The 25,921-nt window shown below is 46.2% G+C and overlaps 2 protein-coding genes across 6 annotated transcripts; both read left to right on the top strand.

Annotated features, from left to right (window-relative positions):
• The first annotated feature begins 196 nt into the window (after positions 1–196).
• Positions 197–15,134, top strand: LOC115549663 (segment polarity protein dishevelled homolog DVL-3). Of its 2 annotated transcripts, none has more exons than XM_030364986.1 (15): positions 197–747; positions 2,747–2,816; positions 4,583–4,698; positions 5,542–5,675; positions 6,205–6,337; positions 7,216–7,309; positions 7,767–7,836; positions 8,018–8,157; positions 8,968–9,044; positions 9,274–9,341; positions 9,761–9,910; positions 11,070–11,201; positions 11,629–11,796; positions 12,513–12,734; positions 13,733–15,134. In XM_030364986.1, exons 1-15 carry the CDS (start codon positions 587–589, stop codon positions 14,104–14,106), a joined length of 2,109 nt encoding a protein of 702 aa, XP_030220846.1. In that variant the 5' UTR covers positions 197–586; the 3' UTR covers positions 14,107–15,134. The 2 variants fall into 2 exon arrangements, with proteins under 2 accessions (XP_030220846.1, XP_030220847.1); XM_030364987.1 differs by having other exon boundaries at positions 5,563–5,675; positions 13,733–14,106.
• Positions 15,135–15,616: 482 nt separating this feature from the next.
• LOC115549660 (AP-2 complex subunit mu-A) lies at positions 15,617–25,919 on the top strand. 4 transcript variants are annotated; one of them, XM_030364980.1, is made up of 13 exons: positions 15,617–15,783; positions 17,113–17,234; positions 20,748–21,013; positions 21,228–21,310; positions 21,501–21,506; positions 21,679–21,814; positions 22,101–22,245; positions 22,569–22,586; positions 23,120–23,242; positions 23,549–23,684; positions 24,377–24,474; positions 24,564–24,675; positions 24,783–25,919. In XM_030364980.1, the coding sequence occupies exons 2-13, from the start codon at positions 17,161–17,163 to the stop codon at positions 24,915–24,917; spliced, it is 1,332 nt and encodes a 443-aa protein (XP_030220840.1). In that variant the 5' UTR covers positions 15,617–15,783; positions 17,113–17,160; the 3' UTR covers positions 24,918–25,919. The 4 variants fall into 4 exon arrangements, with proteins under 4 accessions (XP_030220840.1, XP_030220839.1, XP_030220842.1 ...); XM_030364979.1 differs by having other exon boundaries at positions 23,117–23,242; XM_030364982.1 differs by lacking the exon at positions 22,569–22,586.
• Positions 25,920–25,921: the final 2 nt, after the last annotated feature.

Genomic DNA, 25,921 nt, shown 5'->3' with positions numbered 1-25,921 from the left:
TCAAATGTATGGAAAACCAAATAGGAAATTTTGTTATAGCTAGTCTAATGGAAGAAACAATACATATCATGTCCACACAATAGGTTTATGTTCTGGTTGAAGTGCACCTCCAATGCTAGGGATCGGTGTAGAAGGGGTTTATTGTCTGCCGCACTCCTCCTCTCCGGTAGAGGGAGCACCACTGTGACAGGGTCGGAAGAGTCCTTGACAGCAGCAGTGCTTCGTGGGCAACAAAGTAACGAGCTTGGCAGCTAGCGAGCTGTCCGAGATTGTTTATGTTTTAGCTTCTTTTAACAATTTTGGTCAGAGTCCATGGCGTTTTTGGTGCTTCCGAATATCAGACTGTAAATTATTAAGCGTCGACCCCAGTTTGGACCGTATTTTGGACGAGCAAGGTGCATTTGAATTGGAAAAGCAGGCGCAGCAAGCTGGCGTGAAAGGGTTCAGGACTGGGCTTCGTAGTCCGGCGAGTGTGAGCCACTGAGAGTCTCCCGGCCCGGCCGCAACGCCACAGGGAGCCGGGGCCCGAGAGGGAGCCTGCCAGACGGGTTCATGCACTCGGACTGTCTCGCCCCAGCTGTTTGAGATGGGGGAGACCAAGATTATCTACCACCTCGACGACCAGGAAACACCGTATTTGGTGAAATTGTCTGTGCCGGCGGACAGAGTGACTCTCGCAGACTTCAAAAATGTCCTCAAGAAACCAAACTACAAGTTCTTCTTTAAATCCATGGACGATGATTTCGGGTAAAGTTGTTATTTGTGTACGGCTCGATACTGGTTTGACATAGGCCTCACCAATGTGCTGTCGGTTCCTCGCCTCAAACGCACCCGACCTGGCGGTCCTGTTATAATTCACTCCTATGGAAGCTAACCTCCACTAGCTTGCGGCTTGAGTCGCCGTTCCTTTGTTAGCTGCTAGCGCATAGCGGGTCCCGGGGTCCCCGGGCTCGGGTCCTCCGGGCTGTGGTCCCGGGGTCCACGGGCTGGTGTCCCCCAGGCTGGGGTCCCGAGGTCCCCGGGCTGGTGACCCTCAGGCTGTGGTCCAGCGGTCCCCGGGCTGGTGTCCCCCGGGGCTGGGGTCCCGGACCTAGTAGGGACGTTTGTTTACACTGCATTGTTTTGCAGTTCGTTGTGTTTCTCGGATTCCACTGACATCGTGTGCCTTTACCCTAACGTATCGCTCCCTTAAGTGCTCAATAGGACGTGTTTTGTATGGAGTGTAAGCATACCAGAAAACAGTTGTTGTAAACTACCAATATGAACACTACTACAGTCCGTATGGATGGCTTACATCGTAAAGCTTGGCTAACCAGCCAATGTCAGAATGGAAACAACCAGTCAGTCAGCTCGTCCAGCAGGCCCCTGCTGTTGTCTTTTAGTCTTGAGGAATTTAGTGTTGGACACAGGAATGCCCTGTTTATCACTCTGGCAGTTTAATGATCATGTTCATTTGCGTGAAACGTGACAAGTCCCCCCAGAACTTTAGACAAACCACCAACCGTGCCCACCTATGTTACATTGTTATACATAAAGTTGTTGGTAAACTTTTCAATTGTGATTACTTCTTCAAATTTCTCATCCTAATATGTGGACCCAGTAATAGCCTACATGGGTGGGGCACAGCTTATAGGCTGTTAAAAACGGAAAAGATTGCTTTAATCAAACAGACAAAAGATTATCACTTGTGTAAATAAAGTAGTTGATTCTATAAATACATAGTTTGAACCCACTAGAGTACTTTGAAATTCAAGAGTAAAGATAACTTGTTAAACGGGAATGGAGATCAGTGCCCCATTACAAGCAGGACTGTGTTGAGCACGTAGTGACCACCTCGGCTTACTTACAGGAAGACTTGATACTGCCAAGTCTATGGCATGTTAACACCCCCATTGTGGAAACCAGATAGATCTCACCTGATTATTTTCTATCTTGAGGCAAAACCTTGCTACAAGTTCTGATGTTTTTGCAGCTCCACTAGAGGACTAGTGTAAAGGTTGTTTGCCTAGATAGAAAACGGTGTGGAATGCTAATTACTTGATGTAATTGAGTTTAATTTGCTGTTTTAGATGTATTTTATAGGTCAGTGGGCTGTTGGCTAACCCTTGAGATGTTGTGATTGACATAAAGATATCTCACCCTTGGATTCTACATGGACTAGAACACTTAAATCCTGAGTATTTCTCACCAAGACTCCAACCTGTATTTCACACATTCCTTAGTAAAGTTGAAGTACCCATGTGTTTAAAAAAAACTACCTTAAGTTATTTTTCCTTAAATTTGAATGAACATTAATAGTTTTGTGGGTTGTCATTTCATTCCCTCCCTAACTATCATCTGTATATATAAGGCCATGTTTTATATTAGAAGATCAATGTTGTTTAAAAAAAACAAATTTATAACCAACCATGTTTATATTGGTTCAACTGTTCTGGAAAGATTTGGTTACATTTTGAGGCATGCTTTGTTTTATGACCTCAGAAGGAAACCGTTTTCTTTTCTTAAACTATTAAGTGCATGGGTCTCACTGCTTGCCAAAAGCAGTGTTTTATTACCGTTTTGACGGCTTAATGGTTTAAAAGTTGTTGTTCTTTGCATATAAAAGAGCACGGTGTCTTCAACATTTACAGTGTCCCTATCGTTCGCCATCAAATCCATACTTCTTTGTATCCCCACTATCTCAAAAGTGTTTTTACTTTCTGTATGCGTAAAGATTTACTGATTCAGTGCTGTGCCTTCCTTGCAGGGTGGTGAAGGAGGAGATCTCAGATGACAACGCCAAGCTGCCCTGTTTTAATGGACGTGTCGTGTCATGGGTACGGTCAAGTAATGTACCATGTAGAGGGGGTTTGTGTTTGTGGTGGCTAAATTTGGACAGTGTTGAGTATTTGTTTTAGTGTGTGTGTGTGTGTGTGTGTGTGTGTGTGTGTGTGTGTGTGTGTGTGTGTGTGTGTGTGTGTGTGTGTGTGTGTGTGTGTGTGTGTGTGTGTGTGTGTGTGTGTGTGCGGCCATCTGTTGGCCAGGCCACGGCCACAGCCATCCAGTCTCTAGGGAGAGGCCGCATGTATCTGTGTGATAATGTGGTAATATCATTATCCCCTAATGACCTTAGGAATAAGACACGCACACACTTTTTTGCTCATTTTTGGTTGTGTTTTTTTTTTTTTAAACGACTGGCAACGGCATACAAAATTGCATACACACTGTTTCCGTCTTCCGTCCGTAATTAAACATACACCCCGCAAGCCTGCATAAACCACACGTAGAAGCAGTGACTCAGACGAAACAGACAACAGGGCACTAATTCATGGCTGTCCATAACATGTACAAGACATCTGGCCCTGGTGTGCCTTCTCCCCTTCCTCCCTCCACCTCATGGAGATTGGATTAGAAGACCAACTAAAATCACAGGATGAGGGGGCAGGGGGGAAATACTCCTCCATAAAGAGGCTGTCTGAAAGCGGCCTTACGAGAAGATTGAATCAGCCGGGCCAGAGAGAAATCAGGGCTGGAGAAGGACGTTTTTTTGTGTCTCGCTGTAAGGGCGCTGAAGTGTCAGACTGATTGAATGCAGTGTGTTTAGATTTATGGAGGGGTTCTTTCCGTCTTTTTTGTGGTCCTTTTATATTAGCCCTACGTGTCTGAAACAAGGCCAAGAAACGCTCCAGACAGTCTTTTTGTTCCTTATTCTTGCGCTCTCTCTTGTTGTCGTTGTTGTACTAGCGTGTGTCTGTGGGTCTATTTACATGGGAGAGAATGTGTCCGTTAAGCTGCTGGTGATAGGATGGAGGTGGTTAGCATTGAGATGTAATTACAGGCCCACTGCGTTGCTTTTTGATGGCCTCCTTGTGCTCATCTGTCCAGGCGATGAGCTGACTGATTGGTCTCTAGGGGGGGACTCAGAGTCTGGGTCACTGTCGTCACTATACATCTCATCGCTCAAGATGGAGGGCTTAATCGCCCCTTCCAACTGCCACTGGCTCTGTGTCTGGCGGTTCTGCCTGTGTATTACTAATTTGGTTTGTTGCTACTGGTACTGGCACTGCCCACGATACTGAAAGCACACACTGAAACATGTAAACATACGCTGGATGTATATGAAATGACGTAGGCTGGATGTTGAGAGGAAACTTCCAAGACCCAGCTTAATTATAAAGCCTATACTATGAATAGGCCAGGTTCCTCTGCGCAGAACACATGTCATGAGACTTATTAAGAGTTTATGTAGTTAGAAATGTATATTCTGTAATGTTCAATATATTTTTGTCAGACTGTTAGTCCACGGCTGGTTTCTGTCTCGGTGACTTCAAAAACATGAACAAAATTACGAGTGGCTTAACTGAGGCAGTTTCTTTTTCATTGGGCTTTACAGCATCATCAATCTGTCTCTTGTCGTTTATGGAATCAAAATCTAATTCAAGGATACTTCCTCAGAATTTGGCCTCGCCCTACCACTGCTTGTGGCCTAATGTTATCAAATGGTTTAAATTGACCGCCGTTCATGAATTTTCTGGGTCTGGTTCTGCCTCTTATCTGTGGGTCCCATGGTTCTCTGACCTATCCTGTCTCCATTGGTCCACAGCTGGTCTCTGGGGACGGTGCCCAGTCCGACGGGGGCTCTGTGGCCGACAGCACGGAGCAGCCACCCCCTCTGGAGAGAACCAGCGGGATCGGGGAGTCCAGACCGCCCTCCTACCAGTCAGTGCCTTCCCTGTGTAGCAATGTGTGTGTGCAGTAGACGGGAAGAGACAGGGAGCAGGGTTACACTTACGAGCTGTGGTGCCAAGGAGCTGACTGAGAACGATACTCAAAGCAAGAATCTGTCTTTTCTATCCTTTGTGGTTTCCTTCTCCTTCACTCCTTAGTCTTCTTTATCCTCTGCAATGTTGTGAGTCATTTATTATCACTCCCAGGTATGCCCTCAATGCAGTGTTTTCCGTTTGACTAATTACATCAAAGGGTCTTCAATGTTTTTGTGCTGATCAGGCATAGTTTTAGCCGTATATGACCAATTACTTATCTTAATAGACTTATAAAGGGACTTCCCAGAACCAAACATCAACCTACTCAAATTGCTCTAATGCCATCCTGTAAGCCGTCAAGCTGTGTGAAATATTATTATTTCCCATCATAATAGCATTGAAGTATATTTGAAGTCCAAGGAATGCTGACTTTACCTTGTATAGCTGCAGGCAAAAGACACTGAGTCTGTTTGAAACAAATGTAGGAACAATGTTTTGGAATAAGTTCTGTAGAATCAATACTAAAAGTGCACTCTAACACAAAGACGATACGATGTACCTGACAAATATAACCTGAACCCATTTGAATGGCTTCAGGCTGGCATCGTAATCCAACCCCAAGTGCAGATAAAAAAAGTTGATTATATTTTTCCGAAAAGGGTAGGATGTATAACAGGACGTTTTAAAAAGCAATAAGACAAAAGAGGAGCTGTGTTTGTGGACATTACCTGGTCCTCTTTGATGCTGACCATGTGTTTCTCTACCGTGTGTTGGTGTGTTTGCTCCTCTCTTATTGAAGTCCTGTTCCGTTGTCCTGCAGTGGGAAGGCGGCGAGTGGCCGGGACATGCTGGACAACGCCACGGAGACGGGCTCCGTGGTGTCCCAGAGGAGGGAGAGGGAGAAGCCCCGCAAGAAGCACAACAACGACCACGGTCAGCAAGGCCTGCAAGGCCTGATTTATTCACCTTTTACCTTATTTATTCATATCTTTATCTCAAGGCTGGCAAGAACACTCGTATAAATATGTCAAACTGAGTTGAAATTTTCTGTTAATTAACTTCCCACTGTAACAGTTGAACTGAGCCCAATAAACCATAATGTAATGGTCGTTTAGTAGACACCCTGATTTCTCATTTAGCTAAGCTAAATCTTACTTCCTAGGTTTGTCCGTGTCAAATTGTGTCCTCCTATGGCACCAAGGTCATAGAGGTCAGAACGTATAAATGTACGGATTGTGGAAGCCGTATTTAGTGTTCAAAGTCAAACTGGAAGTTGTGGGGCTTCTCATTTGACTGATTAGATATTGCTGCTCGATTTTCAGGCGGCCCAGACAAACAGCCCTTGTTTCTTATGTAACCAAAGCTTCTTTCCTTCTTCTCTTTTTTTTGCTAACTACAACTTTCCGTGCGTGTGTGCATGTCTGTGTGCGTGTCTGTGTGTGTGTGTGTGTCCCATCCCTAGGTGGAAAGAACGGCTTCTCGTTGCGGGGGGTGGGCCGCGGGGGACCCGAGTACGACAGCTGCTCGTCCTTCATGAGCAGCGAGCTGGAGTCCACTTCCTGCTTCGACTCGGAGGATGACGACGCCACCAGCAGGTCAGACTCCACATCCCAGGAGGCCGGAGCTCCAGGCCTTAAAACTGCAGTCCTCGTGACGCTCACTCTTTCAACGTTTCACCATATTTACTTCATTATTCATCTTCCCTCCGAGCTGAGTTGAAGCAGAGCAATCGTCTCTATTAGATCTCTTGCCTTGTTTTCAAATCGGCATGCTTTTAGTCTTATATGAGCAGAATTGGAATCATATGGTGTTAGCACGCCTTTGAACTCGGCCTCGCCTCTTTCATAAGATTTCAAAGACTACAATAGTCTTTGAGTCTTCTGCTCCAGCTCTGTCGTGTCTGTTACCACTGAACAAAGTTGGGAAAATTGGAGTTGTTATGGTAAAACCCAAGTTGGATAAACATCACACATTTCTGCGTGACTATTTGTGTCAAAGCCTTAGGAGCTTGAGAAGTAAGACTTTACTGCATTGTTTAGCCAACTGATCCTTCAGCGACCTCGCTTGGATTCATTTTCACATCTGTGTGCAAGCAGAATCGAGTTATAAGATGGCTTTGGAGCACAACCCATGACCAGACTTCTTTGCTCCCATGTACCATGGAAGGCGTATTAACAGGCTTTTGCTTCAACAGAACATAATCATAATACCAATTGTTGAAGGGTTAGGGTTGCTAGCCCTCACTTGCACCTTTTTTCCAATTTACCATTTAGAAGAAGCTTTTATCCAAAGTGAATTACAGTGAATTCAGATTCATACCGTTAAGGAGAAGATACGAGGGGTTAGCCTCCAGGTACTCTGTGGACAAGGGGATCCAACTGGATACCTTTTTGGCTGGCAGTAGGGACAGCCTGGCCACGACATTGTCCTGCCACATCGTCTAAACGGCCGTCCTCTCTCTCTGGGGTTGCAGGTTCAGCAGCTCCACTGAGCAGAGTTCATCTCGCTTGATGAGACGGCACCAGCGACGGCGGCGCAAAAAACCCAAGACCTCCAACATGGACCGGGTGAGACCACGCCCACGAGGGACACCCGGGGGAGGGCATGGGACAGCAGCACGTCTCGGGCTCACGGGTTAGATATGTAGCTCCTGCCTCACAATGGAAGTCACAGGAGGGGTTAATATGCTCATAATATAATGGTTGGGTTTGACTGCACCTCTTAACCGTAGGCTCTGGCCCTCACCCAAAGAACTGCAAAAGCCAGTAACTCTTTATAGCTTGGTTGGAAAAAAAGAAGCATTCAGAATAGACAGGGAGATCCCCATTCAAGGAATGCTCAGATTGTGACCATGTAGGATTTGGCAAACGTAATATAATACTAACTGATATCAATTTAGAATAATCAATGGAAAAGCAAGTCATGACTTGTGTACGTTACGGCTCTGGGTTGAACAGCACTGCTCAGAACTCTAAACTATCTGGTTTGTTAATCCTCTGAACTGTCACATTTTGGGTCCGGCAGTCGTCCTCGTTCAGCAGCATCACAGACTCCACCATGTCCCTCAACATCATCACCGTCACACTCAACATGGGTAAGTAACGGTCCTACTTCCCACGCTGGCTCAGGCCACATCCGGGATTCAAACAACGTTAACTCATTTGTTCATTTAACACACCTCTTTAAAGTCGATTCTCTGTCACGTCTATGAGCCCTTCCATTCATGCTCTGTTGCCTCTACTTCTTCCCTTTCCTCCTCCTGTCCCCGTGTACAGAGAAGTACAACTTCCTGGGAATCAGCATTGTGGGCCAGAGCAACGAGCGTGGAGACGGGGGGATCTACATCGGATCCATCATGAAGGGAGGGGCCGTGGCTGCAGATGGGCGCATAGAGCCGGGGGACATGCTGCTGCAGGTGTGTGTCAGAGATGGGGCGATAGGCGGTGTGAGAGCAGTGGTGGGGGGGGGAAACCCTTTTGTGGTGGTGTTGCGTGTCTGGGACTCGAACCAAGAGAATGAGAGGATGGTCTTTAGTGCAAGCACCTGCAGGTGAGGGGAGGTGAATTATAAGGGGGGGGAACACCACGCATTCTTCTGACCAGACGGCTGGCAGCTAATTGTTGCCATTGTCTGATATAATGGGATCCAGAAGGGGATTTCATACTTAAAATGGTTTGAAGAAAAAAAAAAAAAAAACCTTTTTTTTTTTCTTTTTTTTTAACACGCGGCACTTTTATTATTTTGGGTGGTGTCTGCTGTTTATTTTAGCCTGATCCCACCCTTCAGCTTCCTGTTTTCACTCTCCTGTCCGTTTCATAACAGAACGTGAAGTCACAGGTTGAGTAGAGGGGTAAATAATCTGCTGTGTTTTCATTGGGCTCCAACAGCAATATCTGATCTATGTGATAGCGGTTTCAAATCTCATGCAAAGAAACTGGGTTAAGCAGTTTCCCTGCCTGTCTGTTTACGGTCCAGTTCTGTTTTGTGACTGGCAGAATATTTTAGTTGAAGGCATTGCTCCTCTTAAAGCCTAGTCAGCCTAGCCATAATAAATAAAAGATTATGTTTACCGGTATATGATGAACATAATCATTTAAACATAAATGATTCCAAGAACACTGGCACATGATACTTTCTTCTTTTCTTCACTTAAGCAACATACGACTAGTTCACAAAGAGGTTACAATGGCTGACTAGTAACCCGTGTCCTTTCCCAAACCTCTAGGTGAACGAAATCAACTTTGAGAACATGAGCAACGACGACGCGGTGAGGGTGCTAAGAGACATTGTGCACAAGCCAGGGTGAGTGACCAACATCCCAAGTGTCTGTGTGGATTCATATGTAAAGGGCATTCCCACTCTCAGCGCCTTTCACAAATATAGACACAGTGGGTCCTCCGCCCGGCCGGCTGGGTGGGAATCCGCCGGGCTTAGCGGAGTGCTGTTAAGCGGCCAGGCGTGTAGCCTGGTGTGTGTTGTCAGCCTGGTGTTAACAGTAGTGTGTCACCCGGGCGGCTGTGTTTATTGTCAGACCCATTACCCTGACGGTGGCCAAGTGCTGGGACCCCAACCCTCGCAGCTGCTTCGCTCTGCCCAGAAGTAAGACTCGCATTCCTTTCCCCGCTCCTTCAGTCCCTCCTTCGCTGCTCTACCCCTGACCTTTTGTTTCTTGGTTAGCCATTAGCTTGGGCTTTTGTTCTTCCCTTCTTTAACTCTTTTGTGAATGTTAGAAGACTTTAAAAAAAAGTTAATTGATAGATTTTTATTCTTTCAATTTTATTTCATAGATGTAGATCAGATTTGTGGACATTATTACCTCTTTTGATTTGAGCTGAATTTATTCCAACTAGCCAGAATTTCAAATGCAGTAATAATGAATTTAATTTAAATGTTTAATGTGCTGAATGAAGTAGTGTCTCTGTGATTGTTACCATTGTTGAGTAACATTCACACTAAGGACCGGCTCGGTCATTAGTCATGCATTTGAATGCTGGCCTGACTCCTCCCCCTCCTTCCAGGCGAGCCCATCCGGCCCATTGACCCGGCAGCCTGGGTGTCCCACACTGCAGCCATGACGGGGGTGTACCCTCCCTATGGCATGAGCCCCTCCATGAGCACCGTCACCTCCACCAGCTCCTCCATCAGTAGCTCCATCCCAGAGACCGAACGTGAGACACGTTAACCTTCAAACCGGGGTCCTACGGGTTTTCATTATAGAATTATTTTTGTCCGCAATTTGGGATGCAAATGCAAGGACTTAAATGTTGTCACATGTAAAAGTTGTATGATCATGTATAAACAAGTCTGGATAAAGATGTTACGTCAGTTCAACACAACGTCGTGGCGTATGCAAATATCATATCTGCAGATCGTTCAGTTTCAGGCTAAATAGAAAACAGAACAATGATCTGTTGTGTCTTTATCTTTGAAAGCTGAGGATTCGGAGACCCCTAGTGGCCAGTCTGTACACTCGCCAGCCCAAGACTTTCAAACACAAAAATGACCAAAATTTGTAGCCTAGGTTGGACACACACACACACACACACACACACACACACACTGGGTCTATAGCCTACCTTCTAGAGGTTTGCGATGGACAATCTCTTATGATGACTATTTTTTCTTTATGCCTTTTTTTTTTAAATGCTTTTAACAGTGACACACTCATAGGACGGAGATAAGAGCTTGTAAGTGCTTTAGAGATGCTATTAGAATAGTATTTCCTAGAGACGGTAGTGGTGTTGTTTAGTGTGTGCATATACACAAATCCATACTCTGGTCCCCAAACCCTGGCATGTTTAATGTCTCCCCTGAGGAAACTTCACTATCGGTGTGTTCCTGTAATCTAAAATAAATCCTATCCCTGTTAAGCACGGGCCCCGCCCTTCTGCTGCATTCCAAGACTTTTCCATTTTCAGCCCGATCCCTGTTCATTCCCACAGCCTCCCTCTCAGCATAACTCCCCTGTCGCCATAACTCACACAGAGCTCCCATCTCCCCATTATGTTTGAAGTCAAATATCTACCTTTATATCTTCTGTCTGGGGAGGTATGAGACCTTTCTTTGACGGAAGACTTTCCTTATTCCCATTTAATTGGTTTCCTAGTACCATTGAAGTACCATATCTTTTTGTGACATTAAACTTGTAAGTGTAAACACTCAGGTGAAAGGCCCTGGCCAAATTTATGCAGCTGAGGTCACGACCAAAGGGAGGTCAAACGACTTGCTGTAGGCGAGCTAGAACAGGACGTCCTTGACTGCAGCCGTGGAGATCATGGCAACCCCTCTAACTAGCTCACTGTGTCAACCCTCACTGAATCACCCCAGGTTTCGATGACTTCCACCTGTCCATCCACACCGAAATGGCTACTGTTGCTAAGGCGATGGCGACTCCAGAATCCGGGCTGGAGGTGCGCGACAGGATGTGGCTAAAGATTACCATCGCCAATGCCTTTATTGGTAGGTGCAACAAGTTGACCATGGTCGAATTGTTTCTATGCATTTTCCTTGATGCTTGATAACTATGTGTATTTCAAGCCATGTCTTTGTGTGTGGTGATTTTGGTTGCATACACTTTGGCATTTTTTTCTTTCTTTTTTTAGAAACATTCAAATTTTTAGGCCAACTACATATTCTTACTTATATTCTGTAAACTAAATCATTTGGATTTGCACAACACTGAGTTTAGTACAATAGTACATTGATTGCAGCGGCCTCCATGAGTAACAGTGATAGATAAGTCTCTTTTTCAAATTGTATTATCCACTGAAGAGTTTGAGGACCTCACAGCATCAAATCCAATGACGGAGAGACGGGTCCGTTGAGGAACACACCGTCCATCCAAATGGCCAAACGTGAGGTTCTAACCCAGCACTGTCCCCCTTAGGTTCCGACGTGGTGGACTGGCTCTTCCACCACGTGGAAGGCTTCTCGGACCGCCGGGAGGCCCGCAAGTACGCCAGCAACCTGCTGAAGGCCGGCTACATCCGACACACGGTCAACAAGATCACCTTCTCTGAGCAGTGCTACTACATCTTTGGGGACGTCTGCGGCAGTAAGTTGAAACTTGTAAAAGGGTTTACCCATTATTTATTTTTATCCAGTTAGGTTGTCATGGGAGCCGTCGTCTGTGGCTGATTTTAAATGTAACTTTGTTATAGGATTTTTTTTGTGGGGGGTTTCTGCCAGCAATGAACAACCTGGACAATTTCCAAACCTTTTTTAAATGATTAAATTAATAGTTTTACATTACAGTGCAAGTGGATGAAAATAGTGTGTAGATGAAGGTACTGTTAAGCAGTCCCAACAGCTGTAGGGATAAAGCTGTTCAGAGCTTTGACTTTCAGGGACCCCCGTCTTCTACCAGATGGTAGGGCCTCTAAACGGTGCATGGTGTAATTTGTGGGTTCATATAAAACGAAATCAATACTGTAAGCAGTTTTTTTTCTTGTGCAATAAAGTGGTATTATTGATAGTTAAATGAAATGATGGAATAAAGGAAGAGCAATTAATATGCACCTCTTGGGCAAAAATGGTTGTCTAAAAATGTACTGGCAACATTTCCATGAGAAATATCTCTACCATAAATTAAAATATATTTTTTCCCTTTCTAATTTATTACAAAGTACTATAATTGAATCCATACGATGGAGAAGGATTTAAGCTCATGTTGTTTCTGTGCTATTTGTCCTACCTGTGGTGCTTTAAACTAGCTTTATTTGGATGGTGATTAGAGGGTGATGTACATAACCCCGGCTCTGTCCCCGTCAGACATGGCCCACCTGTCCCTCCATGACCACGACGGCTCCAGCGGCGGGGCGTCCGACCAGGACATCCTCCATCCTCTGCCCCACCCTGGAGCGGCCCCCTGGCCCATGGCCATGCCCTACCAGTTCCCCATCACGCACCCCTACAATCCCCAGTCCCCCCACGACCTGCCCCAGCCCTATGCCGGGGGCCCTGGCCAAGGCAGTGCCGGGAGCCAGCACAGTGGTGAGTGTGTGTGTGTGTGTGTGTGTGTTTGTGAGAGATTGTGTGTCCGTTTCATGTATCAGTTTGTTATTCTACTGGTACACTGATCTGTGGTTGCTTAGAAAGGTCATTCCAACTGCTCTGGGCTATAAATCATCTTATTGAATTGCATGTTGGGGGCAGGCTGTACACCCATACCAGCTCTTGAGTTCTTATTCAAACAAACTGTAAAAACTGCAGACAAAAAAGCCTTTGCATTTTCATTACTGAAGAGTATTGGAGAAATATTTTGTACTGAGCTTCGAGAGTTTCACACGGTTTTCCAATTTGTGTATTCTGGCTCAGTACATTCTATTAGATCCTCAAGATTATCCTGTACACGTGACTGTACCACACCATTTTGACACACTGCATTTGGGCAATCAGCTTTTTCTGTAAAAGCCGCTATGCAGTGGAACAGCATATGTGGAGCTGCAGCTCTATCAGCACTGTCGTCACCAGGTTAAATAGCCTGTTAAAAGCTGCACAGCACTGTGCTCACTGACCTTGAATTTGATCTTATGGTCTTTATGACTTGCTCTATGCTGACATGCATACATTTGTTATCTGCTATTGTGCGTAGCTCGGTAATGAGTGTCTTGTGTGTTATTTTCTGTGTATCTCTTTATTATGTCTTCTCTGTCCTGTTTGTTATTGTACTTTCTTTGTTTTGACCTTCCAAGGGGCTACACGTGTGAATTATCTTTACTATAATCTAGTAAGGTGCATGAAATGGTGCCATTTCCGTTTATAAACTCTACGTCGTCCCTTTTTAATATAATACACATATCCACGCCAGCTCGAACGAGGAAGCGGCATTCATTGTTTTCCTTGTGACTGTAGCTCACCATTTGTAGTCTCAACTTTTACTTTATTATTATCATTATCATAATCGTGCACATGTCAACCCTCTCGCGGTTCACTTTGTATTCAAATCCATCTGAGTCTCACTCTCTCCTCTTCCCTCTCTCCGCCCGCAGGGAGCAGCGGGTCCAACTGCAGCAAGAACGAGGGCCGCAAGTCCGGGGGCAGCGGCGGCAGCGAGTCGGAGGTCCGCAGCCTCCGGGCCCCAAGCGAGCGCTCCATGGCGGCCCCTAGCGAGCGCAGCGTCCGCAGCTCCCTCAGCCACCGTAGTGGCCACTCCCACCACTCCCACGCCATCGCCTACGCCCCCCCCGGGCTAGTCTACGGCCCCCCGGGCCTGCCCCCCCAGCCCCCGCACACGCCCACGGCCGCCCCGGGGGCGCCGCCGGGCCGGGAGCTGGTCAACGTACCGCCGGAGCTCACCGCCTCCCGCCAGTCCCTGCGCATGGCGGTCGGCAACCCCGGAGAGTACTTTGTCGATGTCATGTGATGACGGTCACAGCCACCCCCGTCCCGTCCCCGCCCCCCCTATATCCACAACCCCATGCGTTGGACAGTTTGTGCTTCCTGTGGGTGACTGGGCAGATGAGGGTAGGGAGGAGGGAGGGGGGGGGGGGGGGGGTGAGAGCAGCACAGCTGAGAGCAGCACAGCAGCACAACGTCTTCAGATCCCGTTCTCCCTTTTGAGATATGAGTCCATGTCTGGCTTCATTGCTGAGAGAATAATTTCTTTACTTTCTTTTACCCGCCCGACTTCCTCCCCGTAGCAGTGGCCATATTTTTCTTCAGTGAAGAAGACCCCTCCCTCCCCGATTTCCCCCCCCACCCCAGGAAGATGAAACCGGCGGACCTCTCTTGGCTTCCTCTCTGATAGGAGGAAGAGTGCAGTGGAGGAACGGACAGGCGGAGGACATGACTAGGCGCTTTTCTAACTGAAATGGTTTATCGTTTGTTCTTCCCTGGCCGTTTCTCTTGCTCTCCTTATCGGAGCGCATGCCTCTGTCCTCTCCTCCCCACAACTTGCCCCCCCCCTCACTCACTATTTCTCTCCCTCCTTTCTTCCCCTTCTTCAGTCCCCCCTTTTTCTTTGACCTCTAACAACGGATCACTTGGAAAGATGAAAAAAAAAAGAAGTGAGAGAAAGCTGAAATGAACACTGTCAACTTTATTAAAAATGTTTTAATATGTTTGCCTGACTAAAGAGGGAAAGAAGTTTTAAAAAAAGGAGTATGTAGAGAAAGAGCATTGAGGTCCTTCTTTCTGTGTGAATGCATTTGTTTTTATTATATACGTAGTCTGCTGCAAATAGTTTAATTTTTCAACACTAAACATAAGCGTCCAGCTTCGAGAGTCATTTTTTTAAACGACATAACTACATTTTCATCTTTAATCCAGAGCATTTTCAGTCTCTGTCTTGTGATAATGTATAGTGGAAACAAATTCTTACCATGTCTTTCTCACTACTTTTATCAAGGAGCAAATGTCTTTTTATTTATAAATATAGTTTTATGACTTAAACCTGCCTTTTGTGTCTTTTTGTGGTCTTCAACAGTCGTGTTTCCTTGCTTTTGTCTGGAGGTAGACATTTACAACTTGCTGGATGATTGGTCATTTTTTCACCTTAAAACACATTCCATGCAGTCCAGGAAGAGGAATGTGGAGGTTTTTGCAATCTGTCCCGCAGATGTGTGTATGTTTAGGCTACTACAGACGGCTGGTAGTAAATAAGTAGGTCAATCCGCCCATACATTGTATCATGAATGAACCCCTAACATTGAAATGTGTAATGTTATTTTAGATACGTTTAACTTTCATTGTAGGGTATACATTGTGTAACCCTTGCAACCAAGCAAAGATAAACGAGGTGCAGAATTGATAATAAAAATCCAAAACATAAACTGTGGTAGCAAACAAACGAATTTCCAACTCCTCTATATCTATAAAGGTCTGGGCGCGGCTTGAACATTGGCTCAGCCGCGCCTTTTCCTCTGCCCAGGACGTTAGCGCGTCAGTCAGCGGGCGGTCAGCTGACACCAAGCCGAGGAGGAGGGGGAGAGACGGAGGAGCGGAATTAGCGGGTGTGTGAACCAGAAGGCTATTCAAACCTAGAATAAACATCGGCGGTGAGAAGGGGACAAGCGCCGGTGGCGGGTTAGAGCGATTCAGGGTAAGCCGACCGTAACCCAGAAGATAGTTATGGTAGTTTTTGCTTTTGTGTAACTTGGCTTTCATAGTGTGTAACATTGTTCAGCTGGGCAGCGGAGCTAACGTTAGCATGGGTATCTGTCGCTTTGCCAAGTAGCTCGCTTGCTAAGCTACGTTAGCTCGGGTTATCTCGGAAAGCTATGCCCAACTCCCATCTCTTTCATTTGTGGTGGACGTCCATGCCCAACATTGTCTTCACTTATGAATGTGTAAACCTAAGAGACGAGTCGAACACGCACACATTGCAGAGACATAACGGACAACAAACACAATATATATGGACCTTCAGAGAGTGAGTTCGAGGAAAGCAGACATCTTGACTTGGGCCGATATTAGGGCGATTAAACCCGCTTAGGGCAGCGCCCTCACTACCGTGTCTCCGGCAGGACTCTGACGCCGGGAGACGTTAGAGAAAATACGTTTAGGTTTCCTGTGACCCTCCGTTATCTAGCGTGTCGAAACGAACAGCAGCCGGGCACGCGCAATCATTTCAAGACATGCACCTCTTCAGCACTTGTCTTCAACAAGTATTTTCTGAATGGGTACAACCAGCCTACTATTTGCAGGAAGCTTCAGCTATTTCATAGAAATGTATGTACTAGTGCGGTACATTTTCCTCGTGTCTGTATGTCTAATTGCTAGGAAATTCGATGCTTTGCACTACACATTGGACCTAATGCCTCCCTCTGGCCAATAATGGATATTCTGTTTCTAGTTGGCTACCTAAAAGCTTGAGGCTTGAGTGGTGTGTGTGCTAATCCAGCCTTAATCTTCCTTTCAAGGAAAAGCTACATTGTGTGACTGTTGTGTACCGCCATGTAAGAATGTGTGTGTCCTTGCATCCATATATATATATATATATATATATATATATATATATATATATATATATATATATATATATATATATATATATATATATATATATATATATGTATGTATGTATGTATGTATGTATATGTAATGATCTATATTTAGGTAATGATCTATATTTAGGTATTATCTGAAACAATATGTGTGTCACACACAACACTGACTTTACACCCCCAAGGCCCAGCTGCGGGGTGTATTCATTGGAAATGAAGCAGTGTCTGTGCACGAGCGGAAGCAAGCAGACAAACGTCCCCCTGTAATGTGGGTCACCCCTTGCACTGTTCCTGGCTTTCACTAGAAAATGCAGTTTCCTGTCGCTGTTTCCTCATTACAATCACCCCTTTCCTCTGTCTCCATGTCTCCCTCTTATCTCTCTCTCTCTCTCTCTCTCTCTCTCTCTCTCTCTCTCTCTCCTCAGGTGGTGTTTGAGTTCACCATGGGCATTTGGGAGTAAAGAGCAGCCACAATGATTGGAGGACTGTTCATCTACAACCATAAGGGGGAGGTCCTTATCTCCCGAGTGTACCGCGATGACATAGGGTACGTCCAATGGGAAGGTAGCAGTGTCAGTGTCTGACGCCACGTCATTATGTGTAACCAGCAGGTGTCAAAAGCATGTAGAAGGCCAACGTTTCTAAAAAAAACACTACTGTTCAGCTGTGAATCGACCGCTTGGAAGGTGGAACTGAATTGTTGAAAGTTTGCCAGTAGATGTTCTCAATATTCAAATGGTTTTCAAATTGACATACACTCTTCACATAGCCTGATTTTAAATTATTATGAAAAATGAAATCCAACCAATTCACTCGGATATAGTGGGGTTGAAAACAAAACAAATGCAGCAAGTGGAAACGGTGGTCCTTTGTTAGTATTAACTACCCAACAGGCTCAAAATCGAAGATGGACGTAATCTATTCCAAGATAAAAGGCCAACTGAAATTGTATGTTTTATTCCAGCAATTACTCTGCCCCGTTTTGCATGCTTGACATGCTAGACGGAAGAATGGTGAGTGAATAACAGGGAAGCCTTTTGCATTCATCATTTCCTGTTGTGATAAGGGGCAGACTTGTGTTGCCATGGCCTCTGGTTAGGATTTAATAACGGGTGTAGAAGGAAGTCTGGATAAGCTGACATTTGAAAGCGTGATTTGCATCTTTTTAGCGTCTAAGCAAATATTATCCGTCTAATTTGCATGCACTCACAGAAACAATTTGTTTACTTTGTGGCTATTGTTTGTGCTTTTGGTTGGTCCTAAAGTCCTCTTTATTTCTATATATCTCCTAATCTGTCTTTGTTACGTCCATCAGTTGGGCTAGTGGCACAGGTTACAAGTTTAGGGAAAGCAAATCCCAAACAGCTGCTACAGTTAGTCAAGTGGTAATCAGAAGTGAAACCCAACTTGAAGTTATTCCAAATATCACAGCAAATACGGGAAGTGTTACTTGCTGAAGTGGAAACTTGAAGATATGGAGGGCTTGCCACACACCCAACATATGGAAAATATAATGCAACCTATGGTGGATGGTCTCCACGTTCTCCTTTTGACCAATTTCTGACCAACTCTTCGGTATGCTGGCCGTGGCGGGGTGCTTGGATGCGAGTGTGTCTGCTTCCAACATCTGACCCTTCCTCATGTCAAATGTTGCAATCGTCCATTTGACAGAGAGCAGCATTGCCTCAATTATACATGACATTGCACTGTGAGCATCACAGGTGGCGTTCATGTTACACAGGTATAAAGTGCTGCTGACATCTCTCCTATCTGACTGGAGATAAACAGTGGCTGGTCAGCTGTCTGCCATCTTGAAACCAGGCTCTTCACCTCTGTGTTTTCACATGATGCACAGAACTGTCTGTCTTGTGCATTTATGTCTCTCCTTTAAATCCTTCTTTCTTCTATCTGTTTTTGCCACCACTGTTGCCTCCCCCCACACACATACACTTTATCTCTCCATCTTGCACCGGTAGGAATAGGTAAGAGATGCCCAAGCATGACTTCCTCTTTTACCATGGCAACCATACAGCTGGACCCCTCCCTTCATTCCCCAAAAAGCATGCCCTTTGACCTCACATCAACTTCCTGGTGTGTGGCCAATAGTTAACCGGATTAAGAGTAGCCAACTTGTACCCCTTTCATACTGAAGACCTCTGTCGCCTGCTGTGATCAGGTTAAAGTGTGGTCACAAAAACATATTGTACTTTGTACCCAGACCTTTCTGTATTAACTGCCAGGAATGTGTCTTATTTTCAGAATTTCTCTCGGTACTGAATCTTGCAAATATCCATTATTGGCACGTTGTTCATTATTGAAAAGCAGCAAATAAGTTGTTGATCAGTCGGCCATCTCCATGGCACCTTTGTCGGCCCAAGTCAAGACAAATGCTGCAGTCAAAGTTCAAAGCCCCACCTCCAGTATTTAACCAATGGCATTCCCCTACATTAAGCCGCGTACGATAACTTAAATCCTCCCCTTTTTAGCAAAACTGGAAAGTGTCTCCACCAGGGTCACAGCCCCAGGTCGGCTAGCACAGGTGGATCTAGTGCACCAAAAGTAAACTCTGTACCGTGTCCTTGCTTCAGTGTAAAAGGGGTATAAGAGTGTCAATTGATGTCAAAAGAAGCTAATAAGCTAGCCCGTAGCATTGTTGCCAATAAACTTGACTTTAGCATGTTACCCGAGCATGAGATCGGCTGGTTTCCTTAAGGGCGCTCAGTGTCGGTCAATCTTCACTCTTGTAGGGTGGTATGTTGTGGACCACTGTTTTGTCACCAGGAATAAATAACTCCGGACTATGGTTCTTTACTTAAAAAGTAAAAAATAAATAAATCGATGGAATCTCTTTACAGCATTGAGGTTGGCTTAATATAGAAGTGTCTTATGGAGTGCTCGATACAGTGGTAGCGTGAAGGATTAACTCATAATCATCTGTTTATTCAATGGAGCAATACAGTCCCTGCATTTCCTAACCTGAACTGGGGAATGATTGCTTGTGACATGGGAGTCATCGTGTGTGTTGGGGCCCCATTACTACCTCTACCTCCTCCTGCTAAGCCTGGGATTTGGCAGCTCCCAAAGACAAACCCATGTTTTTGGGGCCTGTTTTAACATGCAATTAGACAAGAATAATTATGGTGAGTTATTAGTTTGTTCACAAAGTAAAGAATAGGGTCATGGCTTTATAATTAATCATGACATCACCTCATCACTTTACCGCACTGCTGAGTTTAGAGCCAATATACATGTAGCTCGGTTAGAGCGCTCAGACTTTGGATTAAGCAGTCATCTTTAAATACATGTTTTCTGTCGATTTCTAGATTGTTGTGTAAACGAAAACAGTGAAGTCCCTCTGTTTAAATAATACGCATACACACAAGAGTTGGCCTGGGTTTGGAATTTGAACAGAGTGGGTTGGTTAATCCCCTCCAGCTTTACTGCACTCTTGGGAAAGTTTGCCCCGTCTGGTTCTACAGGGCCTCTGCGTCGTGCACAGAGGGAGAACCCTGTGATTACTAAATGTTAATCAGACATGACATGCTTCCTCGACCTACCCTTGCCCCCCCCCCATTGTCTCACTGTACAATGACTTCTCCAAGTCATTGTGCAGCGTTTGTGCTTCTGCTGCTGCCCACAACTGATTTATGATGGCTGAGAAGTGTAATGGTTGTTGTATTATTTTGTTGGTTTACGAAGACCTCTGCAGAATATCAGACGAAAGGTATCTTCTCTCTCCACTAGTCACTGATAAGCATTGATCCAAAACCTGGATGCCTCTTCTCAGAGCAGGAAGTACTTAATCTGCGTAGGACGATCTGATGAAACCAACCAATGAGGTGTCGTGCAAGCTGCAAGCTTTTCATTCATTACTTTGCAGTAACGAGTGGATATCTATGATCATGACTTTGGTTGGCGGTCCCCATATATAAATCCTCCATTGATGCTTTGATATTGTTCTACACTGCTATGGGGTGATTATCAAGTGATTACCATCCTGACTCTCCTTCAGAGGTATAAGGTCTTCATCTTCCTACCTGTCCCCCCCCTCCCCCCCCAGGCGCAACGCGGTGGACGCGTTCCGCGTGAACGTGATCCACGCCCGGCAGCAGGTGCGCTCGCCGGTCACCAACATCGCCCGCACCAGCTTCTTCCACGTCAAGCGCTCCAACATCTGGCTGGCGGCCGTCACCAAGCAGAACGTCAACGCCGCCATGGTGTTCGAGTTCCTGTACAAGATGTGCGACGTCATGTCCGCCTACTTCGGCAAGATCAGCGAGGAGAACATCAAGAACAACTTTGTGCTCATCTACGAGCTGCTGGACGGTGAGCAACAGCAGGGGCTATAGAGGAGGATGAGTCTACAGGATATGGGTCACTTTCTAATCCGGATGGATTCATTTATTGAACTATCTGCATTTATGTTTAATTGTTTTTTTCAGCCCAATGCGTCAATCTCCTAAATCTTGAGCTTCCCTCATGTCTAATGCCCTGGTATCTGGCTCGGTGCTGTGTGTTTTCTGTACTTGTGTGCATACAGAGATCCTGGACTTTGGCTATCCACAGAACTCTGAGACCGGCGCACTGAAAACATTCATCACCCAGCAGGGCATCAAGGGACAGGTCAGGCTGCTGCTCCTCCACAAACACAAACATGGAGACACGCATTTAATTACAATAGAAGATATTGTTGACTTTGATGACTGTTTGTAACTAAAAGCCGTACTTCTCTTCCTTCCTCCCTTCTTTTCCTGAACCACACACCCCTTCCTCTCATTACCGTTGCTGCCTATGTCCATCACACCAAACACAGCATCAGGTAATGGCAACACACAATTACACACACACGCGCACACACACACACACAATCTTGCTACGGTCCTTTTATTCCTGAGCAAGCCTGCGAGAAGAAGCGTTGTACATGTTTCATAAGTCCATTGTTGTTGCCCCTCTCCCCCTGCTGCTGTCCCACCCCGCTACGCCTCCTCCAGACAAAGGAGGAGCAGTCTCAGATCACCAGCCAGGTGACGGGCCAGATCGGCTGGCGGCGCGAGGGCATCAAGTATCGCCGCAACGAGCTCTTCCTCGACGTCCTGGAGAGCGTCAACCTGCTGATGTCCCCGCAGGGTCAGTGGGGCAACACGCATGGACATAAAGATAGTACATGTGTTACACACGGGTGTATCCCACTGACCTACAAAGCACTGTCACTTTAAATATTTTCCCTTTTTTTATTTATAATTATTGTGGGGTTTGGTAAGCTAGCCGGACTTTCCGTATAGTTGTTGCTACAAGTTTTGGGCTGTGTTTTGCTATTTTTGCCATGCTGGGTAAAGGCGCTCAAGCATAGCGAGAACTAGCCGCTAGATACTGGAAGAAACCCCTGGCTCACTATCTGTATCTAACCCCCCAGGCCAGGTGCTCAGCGCCCACGTGTCAGGGCGGGTGGTGATGAAGAGCTACCTGAGCGGCATGCCCGAGTGCAAGTTTGGCATGAACGACAAGATTGTCATCGACAAGGCGGGCAAGGGAGGCACGACCGACGAGGCCGTGAAGAGGTGAGTTGGGCGGGGGGGCGGGGCTTAGGGGGCTCACGGACCAATGATCAAACTCCTTTTTGATTGGACGTTTTGAACTTTGCATTTGAGGAAATGTTTATCGGTCCCTTGTTTCAAACTAATAGTCATGTATATGTTAGTCTTGATTTGAGGGCAGCAGAGGGTGTATGGTTGTATCTAAGACGCCATGCTGTCCTTCATCCACCTCTCTTCCTGTCTGTACTCACTGTTGGCCTTCTGGATAACTTGAACTATTTTATTTTTCCCTCCTTCTCCCTGCGGATGCATCTGTTCTCTCTCTTTCTCTGTGTGCCGCCCCTCAGTGATTTAGGGGGAGGAAGGTATTGTACTAATAAGTGACCCTCTGCCCTAACACGCACGCACACGCACAAACACACACGCATCTGCAGAGAGGTCCTCATTGTTGGTGCTTTGGGACCTTTTGACGGGCCGTTTTGTTTCACCAGTGCAACATCAGTCAAACACGCCTCATTGTGTCTTCACTGTAGTGTCCATGCCGCCCCCTCAGTAGTGATGGTTTGTTTCATAGCCCCCACAACCCTTCCCTCTGTCCACACTTAACCCCTTCACCCAAACATCTAACAAGAGCTCCTTTCTGTCAAAGTAGTTTAGGTTTGTGTCCTTGTACTACCAGTTTTGGGTTGTGTATCTTTACACGCACACTACTGTCTGTCTATGTGTGTGATAAAGCCAGAAAATATTGTTGTGATGTGATCGTTGTATTTGTATTGATCTGTTACACTGAGTATCGTTTCTGTGGATATTGTGTAAATCGAACCATACAAATGTTCTCATATTCTATCCTTTGTCTCTCCTCCCCCCCCCTCCATGTGGCCCTCTCCTCCTGCAGCAGCAGTGGGAAGCAGTCCATAGCCATCGACGACTGCACCTTCCACCAGTGCGTGCGGCTCAGCAAGTTTGACTCTGAGCGCAGCATTAGCTTCATCCCCCCCGACGGCGAGTACGAGCTCATGAGGTGAGTGGCCCTGGTCGCTGGTTGGCCGTCTTCTGAACTCCCTTGGTTCTCCTGCTCTCCACCGCCTACTCGGCCCCTTATCATTCTCGGGGTTCCCGGGGCCCTAGCGAGTCAAACCGTTCCACAGGTTCTAACTGACCCCCAAGTCTGACGACGGCGTCTGAAACGTACTGTCGGTTAGCGGTCCCGACCGTTATGGTAGAACTCCTTCTTCCCAGCCATCGCTTGGTTAACGCAGGTTGGCGCGCTATCGTAGCAGACCCCGTGTGGACGTTCACATGGTGTGTTGTTGTTGTGCGCTGCCAGGTACCGCACCACTAAGGACATCATCCTGCCGTTCCGCGTCATCCCCCTGGTGCGGGAGGTGGGCCGCACCAAGCTGGAGGTCAAGGTGGTCATCAAGTCCAACTTCAAGCCCTCGCTACTGGCCCAGAAGATCGAGGTGAGCCCCCAACAATGAGCTTCAGTCTTTGGTTTATTTGGTGGTGCTTTTGGTGGGAAGATATCTGCTATCAGTCCGTAGTCTCTGTACTCTATATTTTGAACATGGAGGTTTCGGTCACGTCAAATGGGATGTAGCTTACTTCTTTGAAACGAAGATATGCATGGGATTTCATTATTCTGTAATTTGTGTATGGATGCATGGAGGATGGGTAGTGAGGGAGGACGGTGTGCGTACGTGTACTTGAATAAATGAGTTCCATGAGCCAGCCATTGCAAAAATATTGTTAGTGCAACAATCTGTAGTCATTTTATGTTATGCAGTTTGGCAGTTGTGAAGCTGGATATATAATTGAAGAGTCCAAAAGATTGACAACGTCCCAACATCCACACTGAAGGAGGAATGTACAGCAGCATTATGCTACAGCCACTACTCCAGGGTGGCTGACGACGTACACCTGCCGAGGAGACGAGTTGCCAAGGCAACTGTCGGGCAGCAGCACCATGCTGTTGGGTCAATAATTCTGCACGATTGTCGAATTACAAAGTGCCCTATCCAATAGCCTACCCTAAAAGGCAATTAAGCCAAGTTTTATTTCCTCCCCTGGGGTCCACAGCTCACTTTATGCGATCGTCATCAGAGGCCCTTAACGTGTGTGTGTGTGTGTGTGTGTGTGTGTGTGTCCCCTGCAGGTACGCATCCCCACCCCCCTGAACACCAGCGGTGTGCAGGTGATCTGTATGAAGGGAAAGGCCAAGTACAAGGCCAGCGAGAACGCCATCGTGTGGAAGTAAGTCGCACTGCGTCGCTTGCGTTCTCTGTCTCAACTGCAGAAATCCTCTTGATTTCCGTTGCTCATTGCTTGATCGTCTCTTCTAGGATCAAGCGCATGGCGGGGATGAAGGAGTCCCAGATCAGCGCTGAGATTGAGCTGCTGCCCACCAATGACAAGAAGAAATGGGCCCGGCCCCCCATCTCCATGAACTTCGAGGTCGGGACACGCGCTTACTTCCCTGAAGTCTCTGTTTAAGTCTTGACATAGATTGTGGACTACAACTCCCATCATGCATTAACGTGTCCCGTGTGCTTGGTCTCCAGGTCCCCTTCGCTCCGTCGGGGCTGAAGGTGCGCTACCTGAAGGTGTTCGAGTCCAAGCTGAACTACAGTGACCACGACGTCATCAAATGGGTCCGCTACATCGGCCGCTCAGGGATCTACGAGACGCGCTGCTAATGTTTAGCCCCTCCCAGGCTCCCCCCAAGAAGAGCAGCAGGTCTTCCTCTCCCTTCGCCCCGTCCTTCATCCTCTTCTCCTCGCTCTCTGGAATCATACCCTCTCTGCCTCAATACTTCTTCTCCCCAACCCTTAATAAGAATGAAATTGGTGTTAGAATTTGGAGAAAAATAAATAAACATGGCATAAGGCACAGATATATGCAAAATGTGAAGTTGTTATCGTATAACTTGTTAGTGGGGAGTAAACAGGTTAACATAATGGACCTGGTGGTCTGGAGGAAGGGGACGGGTGAGAGAAGGGGCTTCTGGTCTCTATTCCTTAATGTTACTGTGCTACTATCTGCGCTATAGTTAGTTTAAAAGGGAAATGTCCTGTTTTTAGATCCTCAAGTATCCAGTACACGTTAATACCTTTGATTGTTTTATATGTAGACACTGCAGTCGTAAGACCAAGGGGCTTAGCTTTGTGATACCTGACGTGCTGGGAGGGACCGAGGATGCTTTTGATATACTAAGTCCTCGACTTCCCGGTGTGTTGCCCTTATCTGCCATTCAATGCAAAAAATAAATAGGGAAATTGTACTGGGAGTAATTTTCAAACTAATCGCTGCTTTGCTGGTGTACTAACATGGTCTCAGCAGCTAGGAATGACCAAATGAGTGTACTTTGTATAAAGTGCACCCCATCTTGCTACCTTTCCTTTTACTTAAGACTTCCCTTCAGTTGAGACAGTTTTACACCACTAATGAGCTCTTGCTCCAACCTCCAACTACAGCTTATTTCTGCTGTTTCATCTCAGCTTTGCGCTTTTTTTTCTCTGGATTGAACTAACATGACTTAATTGTAAATGATTAAATATGTGGGGGCCAGACGAGTGGGTCCTGTGAGCAGATGTGATTTTGTCTCCTACTAGTGGTCACCTTTGTCTGTCGGCTTTTTCATGTTTGTAGCTCTGGTGACCGCTGTGTCCAATAAAGATTGACCATGTGTCCAAACATCACA

The sequence above is a fragment of the Gadus morhua genome, chromosome 8, assembly GCF_902167405.1.
Source record: "Gadus morhua chromosome 8, gadMor3.0, whole genome shotgun sequence".
Classification (NCBI taxonomy): domain Eukaryota; kingdom Metazoa; phylum Chordata; class Actinopteri; order Gadiformes; family Gadidae; genus Gadus; species Gadus morhua.
This window is presented reverse-complemented; position numbering and strand designations above follow the sequence as displayed.

Bases quoted from the DNA above. Each gene is read 5' to 3' on its own strand.
- LOC115549663 (XM_030364986.1), top strand. From the start codon at position 587: ATGGGGGAGACCAAGATTATCTACCACCTCGACGACCAGGAAACACCG. The intron at 7,837-8,017 runs GTAAGTAACGGT...CCCCGTGTACAG, and splicing joins CACCGTCACACTCAACATGG to AGAAGTACAACTTCCTGGGA. The intron at 9,045-9,273 runs GTGAGTGACCAA...GTTTATTGTCAG, and splicing joins GACATTGTGCACAAGCCAGG to ACCCATTACCCTGACGGTGG.
- LOC115549660 (XM_030364979.1), top strand. From the start codon at position 17,161: ATGATTGGAGGACTGTTCATCTACAACCATAAGGGGGAGGTCCTTATC. The intron at 17,235-20,747 runs GTACGTCCAATG...CTCCCCCCCCAG, and splicing joins GTGTACCGCGATGACATAGG to GCGCAACGCGGTGGACGCGT. The intron at 23,243-23,548 runs GTGAGTGGCCCT...GTGCGCTGCCAG, and splicing joins GGCGAGTACGAGCTCATGAG to GTACCGCACCACTAAGGACA.